The following is a 16051-nucleotide window of genomic DNA, read 5'->3' on the forward strand; positions in this document are numbered from 1 at the left end:
AAAATGCATTTCCTGCAAACACAAACACAGGGAATTCCTCTACATGTGTCCTGAACCCATTAATGTTCCACTGTAGTATAGGAGCAACTTATCAACAGGGTAGCAATTTCACTCCGGCTCTCCATCAGGAATGGGAGCCCACAATGCTTGGAGGCTCAGTCTTGGGGCGAGATAAGTGCCCCATGCAGACATCAAGGTCCACTGGCTCTGAAGATGAATTCTGAGTGACATCAGAGTGACTTCGACAATGTCAGCCTGCTTACTTCCCATTTTCATCAGCAGTTGATGCTTTGCTTTAGATTTTGTAGCATGAGGATGCTTTGGAGTCACAACAACAACAGTGGTAGTGGCAGCACTGGACGATGGACCAGGCTGAACCTGTGGAGGGGCAGGGACATCTGCTAGGTCAGCAACCACTGTGTTTTCTTATGTTCTGGGGGGAGGGGGAAGGTTTCAGTAACTTGTCAGAAGCTATTAAGTTTAACTATTAATAAAGTTCAGTTTAAGAACAGCTAAAGGATTTCTTGGTGGCCAATTCATTCTGTTCAATTGACAAAATATCTTAACACTGATTGACATATACATTGTTACTAATATCAAATAACATGTCACATAAAATCCTAGGTGCAGTAATGTCATCGATATGAATAAGTGTTGTAAACTGGTTTATGGCTTCTTCTTTCACTTTTTGTTAGAACAATTCCATATTTAATGTTGAATAACAAGTACACTGTTTTGTTTTGCTGATTGTTGTTTATTTCTAACTAGTTTTCAGATGACTGGGCCATCATCAGGCAACTGACTAGCGTCTGCAAGGGACTCCAGTTCTTATGTAACCAAACATTATAAACAAACACAAAATCAAATTGCACAGATTGTTGTGCACCAAACTTGCTTTTTAACACTGTAAATTACACTTTACACAATGGACACTATTAATCATGATAAATAGTTAAAATACTCAGCATTACAGGTTATATGGTTATAATGCTGTAGTTTGTGAGGTCATGACATTGGCTGAGAACTGTTCAACTGAGCTCTAGTCACTCATGTTATACAGCAAACACGTTTTACATTGTAAATTATACTTTGCAAAATGGATAATATTAAAAACAGTACATTATTAAATTATACAGTATTACAAATTGTTGTTGTTGTTGTGGTCTTCAGTCCTGAGACTGGTTTGATGCAGCTCTCCATGCTACTCTATCCTGTGCAAGCTCCTTCATCTCCCAGTACCTACTGCAACCTACATCCTTCTGAATCTGCTTAGTGTATTCATCTCTTGGTCTCCCTCTACGATTTTTACCCTCCACACTGCCCTCCAATGCTAAATTTGTGATCCCTTGATGCCTCAAAACATGTCCTACCAACCGATCCCTTCTTCTAGTCAAGTTGTGCCACAAACTTCTCTTCTCCCCAATCCTATTCAATACCTCCTCATTAGTTACGTGATCTACCCACCTTATCTTCAGCATTCTTCTGTAGCACCACATTTCGAAAGCTACTATTCTCTTCTTGTCCAAACTAGTTATCGTCCATGTTTCACTTCCATACATGGCTACACTCCATACAAATACTTTCAGAAATGACTTCCTGACACTTAAATCTATACTCGATGTTAACAAATTTCTCTTCTTCAGAAACGATTTCCTTGCCATTGCCAGTCTACATTTTATATCCTCTCTACTTCGACCATCATCAGTTATTTTACTCCCTAAATAGCAAAACTCCTTTACTACTTTAAGTGTCTCATTTCCTAATCTAATCCCCTCAGCATCACCCGATTTAATTTGACTACATTCCATTATCCTCGTTTTGCTTTTGTTGATGTTCATCTTATATCCTCCTTTCAAGACACTGTCCATTCCGTTCAACTGCACTTCCAAGTCCTTTGCTGTCTCCGACAGAATTACAATGTCATCAGCGAACCTCAAAGTTTTTACTTCTTCTCCATGAATTTTAATACCTACTCCGAATTTTTCTTTTGTTTCCTTTACTGCTTGCTCAATATACAGATTGAATAACATCGGGGAGAGACTACAACCCTGTCTCACTCCTTTCCCAACCACAGCTTCCCTTTCATGCCCCTCGACTCTTATAACTGCCATCTGGCTTCTGTACAAATTGTAAATAGCCTTTCGCTCCCTGTATTTTACCCCTGTCAACTTCAGAATTTGAAAGAGAGTATCCCAGTTAACGTTGTCAAAAGCTTTCTCTAAGTCTACAAATGCTAGAAACGTAGGTTTGCCTTTTCTTAATCTTTCTTCTAAGATAAGTCTTAAGGTTAGTATTGCCTCACGTGTTCCAACATTTCTACGGAATCCAAACTGATCTTCCCCGAGATCCGCTTCTACCAGTTTTTCCATTCGTCTGTAAAGAATTCGCGTTAATATTTTGCAGCTGTGACTTATTAAGCTGATTGTTCGGTAATTTTCACATCTGTCAACACCTGCTTTCTTTGGGATTGGAATTATTATATTCTTCTTGAAGTCTGTGGGTATTTCGCCTGTTTCATACATCTTGCTCACCAGATGGTAGAGTTTTGTCATGACTGGCTCTCCCAAGGCCATCAGTAGTTCTAATGGAATGTTGTCTACTCCCGGGGCCTTGTTTCGTCTCAGGTCTTTCAGTGCTCTGTCAAACTCTTCACGCAGTATCTTATCTCCCATTTTATCTTCATCTACATCCTCTTCCATTTCCATAATATTGTCTTCAAGTACATCGCCCTTGTATAAACCCTCTATATACCCCTTCCATCTTTCTGCCTTCCCTTCTTTGCTTAGAACTGGGTTGCCATCTGAGCTCTTGATATTCATACAAGTGGTTCTCTTCTCTCCAAAGGTCTCTTTAATTTTCCTGTAGGCAATATCTATCTTACCGCTAGTGAGACAAGCCTCTACATCCTTACATTTGTCCTCTAGCCATCCCTGCTTAGCCATTTTGCACTTCCTGTCGATCTCATTTTTGAGACGTTTGTATTCCTTTTTGCCTGCTTCATTTACTGCATTTTTATATTTTCTCCTTTCATCAATTAAATTCAATATTTCTTCTGTTACCCAAGGATTTCTATTAGCCCTCGTCTTTTTACCTACTTGATCCTCTGCTGCCTTCACTACTTCATCCCTCAGAGCTACCCATTCTTCTTCTACTGTATTTCTTTCCCCCATTCCTGTCAGTTGTTTCCTTATGCTCTCCCTGAACCTCTCTACAACCTCTGGTTCTTTCAGTTTATCCAGGTCCCATCTCCTTAAATTCCCACCTTTTTGCAGTTTCTTCAGTTTCAATCTGCAGTTCATAACCAATAGATTGTGGTCAGAATCCACATCTGCCCCAGGAAATGTCTTACAATTTAAAACCTGGTTTCTAAATCTCTGTCTTACCATTATATAATCTATCTGATACCTTTTAGTATCTCCAGGATTCTTCCAGGTATACAACCTTCTTTTATGATTCTTGAACAAAGTGTTAGCTATGATTAAGTTATGCTCTGTGCAAAATTCTACAAGGCGGCTTCCTCTTTCATTTCTTCCCCCCAATCCATATTCACCTACTATGTTTCCTTCTCTCCCTTTTCCTACTGACGAATTCCAGTCACCCATGACTATTAAATTTTCGTCTCCCTTCACTACCTGAATAATTTCTTTTATCTCGTCATACATTTCAGCAATTTCTTCATCATCTGCAGAGCTAGTTGGCATATAAACTTGTACTACTGTAGTAGGCATGGGCTTTGTGTCTATCTTGGCCACAATAATGCGTTCACTATGCTGTTTGTAGTAGCTAAGCTGCACTCCTATTTTTTTATTCATTATTAAACCTACTCCTGCATTACCCCTATTTGATTTTGTATTTATAACCCTGTAATCACCTGACCAAAAGTCTTGTTCCTCCTGCCACCGAACTTCACTAATTCCCACTATATCTAACTTTAACCTATCCATTTCCCTATTTAAATTTTCTAACCTACCTGCCCGATTAAGGGATCTGACATTCCACGCTCCGATCCGTAGAATGCCAATTTTCTTTCTCCTGATAACGACGTCCTCTTGAGTAGTCCCCGCCCGGAGATCCGAATGCGGGACTATTTTACCTCCGGAATATTTTACCCAAGAGGACGCCATCATCATTTAATCATACAGTAAAGCTGCATGTCCTCGGGAGAAATTACGGCTGTAGTTTCCCCTTGCTTTCAGCCGTTCGCAGTACCAGCACAGCAAGGCCGTTTTGGTTAATGTTACAAGGCCAGATCAGTCAATCATCCAGACTGTTGCCCCTGCAACTACTGAAAAGGCTGCTGCCCCTCTTCAGGAACCACATGTTTGTCTGGCCTCTCAACAGATACCCCTCCGTTGTGGTTGCACCTACGGTACGGCCATCTGTATCGCTGAGGCACGCAAGCCTCCCCACCAACGGCAAGGTCCATGGTTCATGAGGGGATTACAAATTACAAATTATATTGTTTTAATGTTGAAGTCTGTGAGTAAGCAAGGTCAGGAATACGAAATTTTATTATGTTTTAATTGTGTGTAGCAGTGTATGTCATTGGTGACGGCCTGTGGGTATGTGGCAGGTTGATTGCATCATACAAAGCTTAAAAGTGAGGATGTTCTCAGTTGTAATTGATCATTTAGAAGCGGCTGGATGTTTTGATCTAAATGTTTGTTTATCTCCAGTGCTTCCAACAGGCTTAATTCTCTTCCTTTATTGGCTATCTGTAGCAGTTCTGTGTGGACTTAAGTACCTGTGTCCTTCCCTCAGCACATGTTCAGCAAAAGTGGAGTCTCACTTACGTAATCTCCAGCAGTGTTTGTGTTCAATCAGCCTAGTTGCTATAGCCCCGTCTGTTTGACCAGTATACAGTTTGTTGCAGTCATTGCAAGTGAGTTTATAAGCATCACTGTTACTTTATAAATCTGTTTTGTCCTTTCTGCCAAATAAGACATGAGCTGTGGTGCATCTTAAGTAAAATGAAGTTTTATAATAACAGGGTTGGAGAGTTTTAGCTAATTTGTCAGACAGTTTTCCTGCATATGGGATAGTACACCAGTTGGTTTTAGATGTGACTGTTGCTACGGAGGGAGTATACACATAGGGAAATATTTTTCTTCCTTGTTTCTTGTGTAGAATGTTGTCAGTTAAGTCAGGGACATAGCCACTGTTAGATGGAATATATTTGATGGTGTCTAATTATGTTTGAAAACTCTGTTTTAACACTGGTATGGTCCTAAGACAATGCGCCATGGAATAGAAAGGCAGCATGTTGGTGTGTTACTGGCTGTTGTGAATGTGAAGGCGTTGTCATGTATGTTGTGGATGTTCTGTAAATTTTGAAACTATGTATATCTGTAATAATACCTATGTTAAGGTCTAAGAAGTTAATGAATTTTTCATGAATCTCAGTAGTGAACCGTATGTTTTTGTGTTGTGAGTTTAGGAATGTGTAAATTGTCTTTCGCTGCAGACCACAGGCACATTACACCATCTACATATCTGTGCCAATATTTGATATTTTTTCTGGAGATGTTTATTATATAGGAACCGTTTTTTGAAATGGTCCATGAAGATTTCTGCTACTTGAGGAGTGAGGAGGTTGCCAACACTGTGCTGGAAAATGCAAGGCATTGTATGTGTAATGTATATGTATGTAATAATTTAGATAATATTAGCACTTCAATGAGGTGGCAGAAGTCATGGGATAGTGACATGCACACACACAGATGATGGTACTACTGTGTACACAAGGCAGAAAAGGGCAGTGCATTGACATGGCTGTCATTTGATTCATGTGAAAAGGTTGCTGAAGTGATTATGGCTGCACAATGGGAATTAACAGACTCTGAACACGGAATGATAGTTGGAGCTAGACGCATGGAACACTCCGTTTCAGAAATCGTTCCCGAGATCCACAGTGCCAAGAGTGTGCCAAAATATCTCATTTCAGGCATCACCATGGTGACCATTTGCAGCCATTCATGGACTTCATGTTCCCAAACAATGATGAAATTTTTACAAATGTCACCAGGCCGCAACTGTTCGCATCTCGTTTGAAGAACATTCCAGACAATTCGAGCGAATGACATGACCACCCAGATCACCCGACATGAATACCATCTAACATTTGTGGGACATTATCGAGATGCCAGTTCATGCACAAAATCCTGCATGGCAACACTTCCTCAATTATGGATTGCTATAGCAGCAGCATGGCTCAGTATTTCTGCAGAAAGTCTGACATAATATTGGAAGGTATCACATGATTTTTTATCCACTTCAGTGTAAAGAACAACCTAAAGAAAAAATTACCCAAAATAACACCATTTTCATGAAAGCAGATAAAAGTACTACTTTGAATCTCATGGACAAAAGTGATTTTGCTGTGAAAGTGAAACAACTCCTCACTTCTAATTCCTACAATATCCTCACAAAAGATCCCACAAAAACCTTCAACAAAGAAATTAAAAACTTAACCAAGACTTACAAAAGCATAATACTCAAATACAAAGCTAAGTATTTGATTAACATAAAAAAGAAGCTCCTAATCTGTATGGACACAAGGAAGGCCTACCTAAATCGCACCAAGCTACAAAATTACCAAGAAACCAAGCCAAAATATAAATCTGAGTTTGGAATTTTAAATTCAATGGGCCTCATTAACAAAATTAAAGACCTCCCACATAATGCTAAACTAGTATCTTTTGATATGAAATCAATTGCAATGAGTGCAACAAACTATATATTGGACAGAAAGACAGGGCTATAGCAACTAGGCTGGACACAAACACAGCTGGAGATCACATAAGTCAAACTCCACCTTTGCTGAACATGTGCTGACGGAAGGACACAGATACCAAGTCCACACAGAAGTGCTACATATAGCCAATAAAGGAAGAGAACTAGGCCTGTTAGAAGCACTTGAGGTTAACAAACATTTAGCTCAAAATGTCCAGTTGGTTCCAAATAATCAATTGCAACTGAAAACATCCCAATTTTAAGCTTCGCATGATGCAATTAACCTACCACAAACCGACAGATGGTCATCAATGACATATACTGCTACACAAAATTAAAACACAATAGAATTTCATATTCCTTACCTTAACACCTCATAAACTTCAACAAAAAATGGCTCTGAGCACTATGCGACTGAACTTCTGAGGTCATCAGTCGCCTAGAACTTAGAACCAATTAAACCTAACTAACCTAAGGACATCACACACATCCATGCCCGAGGCAGGATTCGAACCTGCGACCATAGCAGTCGCTCGGTTCCAGACTGCAGCGCATAGAACCGCACGGCCACTCCAGCCGGCAAACTTCAACATTAAAGCAATATAACTTGTAATACTGTGTAGTTTAATAATGTACTGTATTTAACATTGTCCATTGTATAAACTATACTTCACAAAGTAAAACTTGTTTTTGCACAACATAAGTGACTAGGGCTGAGTTAAACATTTCTCAGCCAATGTCACGGCTTCACAAACTATAGCATAATAACCATACGATGTGGAATACTAAGTATTGTAATTATTTATTGAGTTTAATATTGCCCATTGTGTAAAGTGTAATTTACAACATTAAAAAACAAGTTTGTTTGACAACATTCTGTACAAGTGGATTGTATCTTTGCTTATAATAATGGGTGACACAGAAAAATGGGAACATTTCCACAATCCAATAAAACTAGAAGTGATGAAGGAAAGAAATTGCATTCATTGTAATTGATACCTTACAACTTTGCTATTGACGAAACACTGATGGCATTTATCATTTTTTTTATTTTTTTTTTAATTATGTCCTTTAGATGGTGTCCGCCTGTATGAATACATTATGTACTCTGCTGTTGAGATTCCTCACTGACCACTGCAACATCTCAGCTGGGATACTGTGAATTATATCCCAAATTTTCTGTTTTAACTTATACAGTGTTCCTGGCTGAGTTGTGTAGACTCTGCTCTTAAGATAGCACCACATGCAAAAAGTCACAAATGGATAAATCTGGCAATCAAGGTGGGTAGGAATGTTACTGAATCATGAGATCACATGGTTGCCAAACAATTCTTGGACATATGCCATCAATTGCCGAGCAGTGTGTAATATCGTTCTGTCCTGCTGAAACCAGGCTTCTTGAACGTCTAGAAAGTTGTTCAATGCAGGTGTAATGATAGTTCATAACATCTCCCCGTAACATCGCATTGACAGTTATTGTGTTTCCCTGTTCATTTGTGAAAAAGTACGGTCCAATAATCCCACATTATGAAACACCACACCATACTGTCACTTTACTACCGTGTAAAGAGTGCTCATGAACATCATAAGAATTTGTGTTTGCCCAGTAACGGTAGTTCTGTTTATTCACATAACCTAAGAGATGAAAATGTGCCTCATTTGACATACACAATTTGTTTAGAAATTCATTGTCATTGTTGTTATCATTTGTTGACAAAATTCTAAACATAACTGGTAATCATTGTCCTTCAATTGTTGCACCATCTGTAGTTTGTATGGGTCAAATTTTCAATCAAGATGAATAATTCTGCAAACACTCTCCAGGGACATTCCAGCCACTGCTGCTTCCTTATGGATTGAACACCGTGGGCTCTGTAAGACAGACTCGCTTACATCAATGTTCGCTGGAGAATGCACACTTCTTGGTTGTCCTGTTGGTTTCTTCTTGAGGGCAGATCCAGTCTCTTCAAAGTTATTACTTCAACATTTTAACGCCTGTTTCGACAGAACGGCATCATGATTTCTTAAATTATAAAAACATCGAAATCCCTCTGCACTGCTACCAAACTATCATTGCTCTTATAAAACATTTTTATGGCTAATGCACGTTGTTGTCTGTTTCACTGATCCATTATTACTGAAATGGTGGACTGTTTACTAGCTGCCACAAACCCGCACTGCCACCACCAGCCCATGGCTGCCACTACTCATTTCAAACATTCCCATTATTCTGTGTCTCCCTATATTTGGTTACCTAAGAACTTGTGCCCTTGCGCACGTTAGTCAGTTATTTCCTGAAGATACCCCAATAAGCTGAAAACTACAGAAATAAACAAAAATCAATAGAACAAAAACAGTTTACTTGTCATTCAACCTCAAAAATGTTGTAAATTTACTTTCCGTTTGATGATGCATTGCTACAATAGCCTAAGAATCATCATGTGTATCTCACTATATGGTACACTTACATTTTGTGACAAGTTTGTTACTACTTCTTAATTAAAAATATGTTTATGATATTTTGACCTGTTTCACATCCGTGAGAACCATTTCACTTTGGATCTGTGAGTGGGTCATAAGCAAATATATATACTTTTTTGTAAATAGGTATTACATTGTCTTGTTTTATAATATGTTCTACATCCTTTAGGATATCCCCTCAATGGATCGTGACATGTACCTTATCTTACATGGGGACTTATGGTTTTATGTGGCATCAGAACCATAGAGAAGCTTGACATTTTACAAAACAAAATGCAAAAGCACTACATATGGCATTGTGGTATTCACTGAAAAGTCACTCACCTGTCGATACAGAAATGACTGCCCTTTACACGTTACTTCCCAAAAATCATAATGCTTACAACTTGGCATATAATCATCGCTTAGGAATTGCTGGCCAGGTTTGATACAGAGTTCTTTCATACTTCTTACAGTCCTGATGTCTCGATCATCTCGCGAAGCACCCATAAATGACCTGAAATCTTTTATTCCTGGAAAAAGTGCCGCGGCTTGTTTCATCGCATCAACATTGAATTCTGGATTCCTCATGAAACAAAAAAAAAAAAGAATTACAAGTGCTACAACCCACTGCACGCAATTAATACTGAAAGAGTAAGTAAAAGTACCCTGATTTAAATGTGAAGTACAGACATCTTACTTGCCGTGGCAGATAAAAAAATGGCTTACTGTATAAAATAACATCTCCTCCATTCAGAAAATGGTATTTCAGCCAAGTATTTGAAGCCCATCTTTTGTAGTGTTGGTGCATTTTGTTTCCTCACAGCTAGACGATACAAGTAAGTTCTGCACTTTGCACTATGTCTTGAATGAAATGTATCTGGGACTAGCTGACACTTTTGCACTCTAAAAGGACATAAGTAATTGACAGTTGTGCTAAGCAGCTCTTTTAGTGTACCAAAACACCTTGCTTACTCTTTATTCCACAAATCCTTACCTAAGTCCAATTTTGGCCTTCTCAAAATACCTGTTGAAACCTACAGTCAGACACTCTGGGTCATACCCACCACCCGTATGGCGCTCTAGATCAACATGGGCAGATGAAAGTAATGCATGGACACCTTTGTCAGTTCTGAAAAGATTAAAATATGTGGGATCACATTTCCGCTTTCTTTCTTTTACATAATACAGTAAAACAATTTTTTTTTTTTTTTGTCTATGACAGTGGAGAGTCCACAGTAATAAGCAATGTATGAGTAGTTCTTTACAGCTTTCCTAAAAAGTTTTGGAGACAAGTATGATTAACAAAACTAAAATTCAAACACTCATAAAGCAATTTCTCAATCAAAATTACACTGAATTAAAATGTTTACATATAGTCTTCTTTTAAACAACAGTGCTACAATACAACCACTACAATAGGAGAAAGGCTAAAATACCACATCCAGAAATAATGCAGGCCAGTCATCCTGAAAAAAGCGGCCCTCCAATGCTAAATTTGTGATTCCTTGATGCCTCAAAACATGTCCTACCAACCGATCCCTTCTTCTAGTCAAGTTGTGCCACAAACTTCTCTTCTCCCCAATCCTATTCAATACCTCCTCATTAGTTACGTGATCTATTCACCTTATCTTCAGCATTCTTCTGTAGCACCACATTTCGAAAGCTTCTATTCTCTTCTTGTCCAAACTAGTTATCGTCCATGTTTCACTTCCATACATGGCTACACTCCATACAAATACTTTCAGAAATGACTTCCTGACACTTAAATCTATACTCGATGTTAACAAATTTCTCTTCTTCAGAAATGATTTCCTTGCCATCGCCAGTCTACATTTTATATCCTCTCTACTTCGACCATCATCAGTTATTTTACTCCCTAAATAGCAAAACTCCTTTACTACTTTAAGTGTCTCATTTCCTAATCTAACTCCCTCAGCATCACCCGATTTAATTTGACTACATTCCATTATCCTCGTTTTGCTTTTGTTGATGTTCATCTTATATCCTCCTTTCAAGACACTGTCCATTCCGTTCAACAGCTCTTCCAAGTCCTTTGCTGTCTCTGACAGAATTACAATGTCATCGGCGAACCTCAAAGTTTTTACTTCTTCTCCATGAATTTTAATACCTACTCCGAATTTTTCTTTTGTTTCCTTTACTGCTTGCTCAATACACAGATTGAATAACATCGGGGAGAGGCTACAACCCGGTCTCACTCCTTTCCCAACCACAGCTTCCCTTTCATGCCCCTCGACTCTTATAACTGCCATCTGGCTTCTGTACAAATTGTAAATAGCTTTTCGCTCCCTGTATTTTACCCCTGCCACCTTCAGAATTTGAAAGAGAGTATTCCAATCAACATTGTCAACAGCATTCTCTAAGTCTACAAATGCTAGAAACGTAGGTTTGCCTTTTCTTAATCTCTCTTCTAAGATAAGTCGTAAGGTTAGTATTGCCTCACGTGTTCCAACATTTCTACGGAATCCAAACTGATCTTCCCCGATATCCACTTCTACCAGTTTTTCAATTCGTCTGTAAAGAATTCGCGTTACTATTTTGCAGCTGTGACTTATTAAACTGATAGTTCGGTAATTTTCACATCTGTCAACACCTGCTTTCTTTGGGATTGGAATTATTATATTCTTCTTGAAGTCTGAGGGTATTTCGCCTGTCTCATACATCTTGCTCACCAGATGGTAGAGTTTTGTCATGACTGGCTCTCCCAAGGCCATCAGTAGCTCTAATGGAATGTTGTCTACTCCCGGGGCCTTGTTTCGACTCAGGTCTTTCAGTGCTCTGTCAAACTCTTCACGCAGTATCTTATCTCCCATTTCATCTTCATCTACATCATCTTCCATTTCCATAATATTGTCCTCAAGTACATCGCCCTTGTATAAACCCTCTATATACTCCTTCCACCTTTCTGCCTTCCCTTCTTTGCTTAGAACTGGGTTGCCATCTGAGCTCTTGATATTCGTACAAGCGGTTCTCTTCTCTCCAAAGGTCTCCTTAATTTTCCTATAGGCAGTATCTACCTTACCCCTAGTGAGACAAGCCTCTACATCCTTACATTTGTCCTCTAGCCATCCCTGCTTAGCCATTTTGCATTTCCTGTCGATCTCATTTTTGAGACGTTTGTATTCCTTTTTGCCTGCTTCATTTACTGCATTTTTATATTTTCTCCTTTCATCAATTAAATTCAATATTTCTTCTGTTACCCAAGGATTTCTACTAGCCCTCGTCTTTTTACCTACTTGATCCTCTGCTGCCTTCACTACTTCATCCCTCAGAGCTACCCATTCTTCTTCTACTGTATTTCTTTCCCCCATTCCCGTCAATTGTATCAAATGCCTATTAGAGCTACTACAAGCAAAAAGCTTTACATTAGGAAATAGTTCTACACTTCATTCATACGCTCCAGTTTCTCAAGCATGAGATCGAAAAGCAGTAGTGCGAAATTTTTAAATAAATTTAAAATCGTCATATTCTTCCATAATTTAAGCGATGTCACCATTTCTTCTCCTTCCTTGTTCTAACAAACAATGTTGTCGTCACTAATTCTGTATCTATTCCTGCCAGTGTCAAAGCTTATTCGCCGATTAACTTGACTAACTCTGCCAGAATCACCAGTTTAGTAATCCCGCGATTATTCTCCCGTTAGGTGTTGTTATATGTTTGTACAACACGTTTTCCGCGCTGCTTCCAGAATAGACCTTAAAGCGGCTGCTAGCCAGAGACTGTACAACTGGCCCTTGCTAGTATATTGCTGTATGTGGCGCATTTTCTTTGCAATTTAAGTTTTATTTCAGTTTTTTCTCTCCTTCATGTTTTATTGCTGCAGTATTACCGTATTTACTCGAATCTAAGCCGCACTTTTTTCCGGTTTTTGTAATCCAAAAACCCGCCTGCGGCTTAGAATCGAGTGCAAAGCAAGCGGAAGTTCTGAAAAATGTTGGTAGGTGCCGCCACAACTAACTTCTGCTGTCGAATATATGTAGCGCTACACAGGCATGCTATGTAGGCACAAAGATAAATACTGGCGCCAAAACCTCTGCGTCAGTAAATAAATTTAAAAAAAGGTGGAAGACGAGCTTTTTTTCTCCGCCCCGAGTTTCGATCACTGCATTTTCATACATTATCCAACTAAGTAAATACAAATTCCGTATTGTTCATCTTCGAATGTAGCAGAATTTCAATGTATTACGAAAATCCGACTAGCAAGACTGTTTGGGATGTTTGTCAATATGGCCAACTCTACGTTCTGAATTTTTTCCTACCTGTGAGAAGAGATGGTTGCTAATAGGAGCTTTTATGAATTGAATTGCGAATCACATGTAGTATTCTCTTCACCATAAGATTAATACGAATATAAACATTTTGCCATGTATTCTTTCGTGTTTGCTGCTATCTCGTTTAAATCCTGTCTGCTTATAAACTACGAAACTAGAGTGAGACAACAGCAAACGCGGAAGAATATACATATCGTGTCATGTTTATATTCGTATTATTCTTATGCCTAATAATGATACAGTCAGAAATGAAGCACGTCAACTGACTAGATTTTTAAATCTAAGGTGACTCTAATTCCTGTGCAGAATTTGATGTACTAAAGAAGCGGCCGCAAAGATTTTCAAACGGAGAAAAATTTTCGCTTAACTCTCGTTCAGAACATGTTCTATCTTATGCAGTCTATTATTTGGTTCTTGTTGATAATTATCAAAGAAAGCAGCAGTGTAAGTAACAACAAATAGCAGTCTCTTGCCGTTGTTTTGCTAATGAGACGATTCCACTCTCTCTCTCTCTTTTTTTTTTTTTAATTAAATTGTAAGCGGCGGTAGCGCGCACTAAAGCAAGCCATGCCGCCAGCGGCCACAGGCCGTAAACACGCAGTATCAGAATGCGACAAACAATGCATGACATGACACAGTACAGTAATGCATTTTCAGTTTAGAGTGGCGTAAACACCAATAACAACGAAAACGGCACTTATCAGCTCAAAAGAAAATAAGCAATCGATTCAAACGAGACGAAGCACGTGAAAAAGGAAGGGTATCCGTATAAATACGGACGGAGCGCGTGACTCATAGCAATGGCTATAAATACGGACGGAGCGCGTGACTCATAGCAATGGCTACCTGGTAAAACTTAACTGCTAAGCTTACGACTCGAACCAAACTACTGTAGCTGTATCGTCATTCATTCGACCTAAATTGTGTCCAATATTACAATGGACCAACTTTGTTTCGATTTGGAGGTGCGGCCTAAAACTTTTCTTTCCCCTTGAGTTTCGAGTCTCAAATTTCAGGTGCGGCTTAGATTCGGGAAATTTTGTTTCCTTTATTTCGAGTCTCATTTTTTAGGTGCGGCTTAGATTCGAGTGCGGCTTAGATTCGAGTAAATACGGTATTCTGCTGTAGCAGGATACAGCAATATCCTTTGTTGGAGTATCGGTTCTTACCAGTAAAAATTACAAAAATTTAACTAAGAACAAAAACAATGAAAAATTCCCGGAATTCAAAAAAATTCCAGGTTTTATCCCGGATGAAAAAATTTTTGGGTTTTTCCCGGATCTCCCGGTTCGTAGACACCCTGTAATATCATTCTGACAGCACAGCACAATGTAGCAAGAATGAATAAATGTTCCACAAGAACCCCCATCAGCCAGCTCACATGGCAGAAAACCACCAAGTAACGAAAGTCACTTTTGTGACACCAAAGGGCGGCAAACGATGCTGATGAAGCCAGAAAACGAGGGGACACACAGTCATCCTTGGCAAGACATAACATCACTGCCTCAGATGGACATTAATAAATACTCAGGCTCATAAGCCCATATGCAATTCAGTTACAGTGGACCAGCTACAATACAGACCCTGCGATGTGTTCCATACAATTTGTCAGATGACTTCTACTTTCGAGATTGTTGCCCACCTGATCTGCCAAAAACAGTAGCTGTGAGTTGTCAACATCTCATCTGCTGTCGTGAAGTCTGGAGGATTTCTACCTCCAGCTTGCTGAGAGCCAAAATGATGGTGTTTGGCACACCATCAACTTATCACTGTATTCAGGATGCATGCTTAAGGCTTGCATCTGTGAGCAGATGCTGGTGTCCATGGCCTACCTCTGGTGGAGATGCCATGCCAACAGTCATGACACTCCATTTTGCTTTTGTTACCCCCCCCCCCCCCCCCCTAGTGATAGCAGCATGCCAAGCAGCCAGCAACTGACACTTCCAAGTGCAATATGGGTTGAGTGAAAATACTAATGTTAACACTGATTTGTAACATAGTTTCTACAATAGAGTGTGTATGTAGTGCCATAAAAATTGACAATAACTAAAAATTACACCAAGTTTGTGATTATTTAGTTTCCTAAGGAGATATGAAATGGTGCATTTCAGGACAATTTATTGACAATTCTCTTGCAACATACAGACAGTTACTGAATAATATTGTTTTCCTTGGCAAAGTCCTAGTAAGCACTGCAAGACCAGACATTTTACAAAAAGACATTGTATATCTATCCAACAAAGCAGAGTTTTGTCCGCTACACTTTCACCCAAATCAGTGAATGTGGAATGCAGGAAACCTATATGAAATGCAACCTACATTATTCAATGTACCAAATGAACAAACGCAACTGTAGTTTAAGGATAAACCACACAGATGTGATAATATTTCATCAACAACAATAAAACTGTTTCCCAACACAGGCAAAACCAATTCCACAATTGTTGCTAAATCTGAGCCACAAATGGCAAGAATCTTCAACACAAACACTTCTGAAGAAAAGTATTTACATTTACAAAAATATTTGTGTATTAGAATTGGTGAATCATTAGACTCCATAAAAAAAA

General features: G+C 39.0%; 1 protein-coding gene across 5 annotated transcripts in view; it reads right to left on the reverse strand.

The window, feature by feature from the left end:
- Positions 1 to 16051, reverse strand: part of LOC124607465 (tRNA pseudouridine synthase-like 1) — an 80189-nt gene that overhangs the window by 30750 nt on the left and 33388 nt on the right. For all 5 annotated transcript variants that reach the window (XM_047139808.1, XM_047139809.1, XM_047139806.1 and 2 more), the window contains 3 exons: positions 10190 to 10324; positions 9922 to 10098; positions 9538 to 9778 (listed from right to left, as the gene is read on the reverse strand). In XM_047139808.1, the coding sequence (XP_046995764.1) occupies positions 9538 to 9778; positions 9922 to 10098; positions 10190 to 10324 (553 nt within the window). The remainder of the gene's footprint in view (positions 1 to 9537; positions 9779 to 9921; positions 10099 to 10189; positions 10325 to 16051) is intronic.

Source organism: Schistocerca americana, chromosome 3 (genome assembly GCF_021461395.2).
Source record: "Schistocerca americana isolate TAMUIC-IGC-003095 chromosome 3, iqSchAmer2.1, whole genome shotgun sequence".
Lineage (NCBI taxonomy): Eukaryota > Metazoa > Arthropoda > Insecta > Orthoptera > Acrididae > Schistocerca > Schistocerca americana.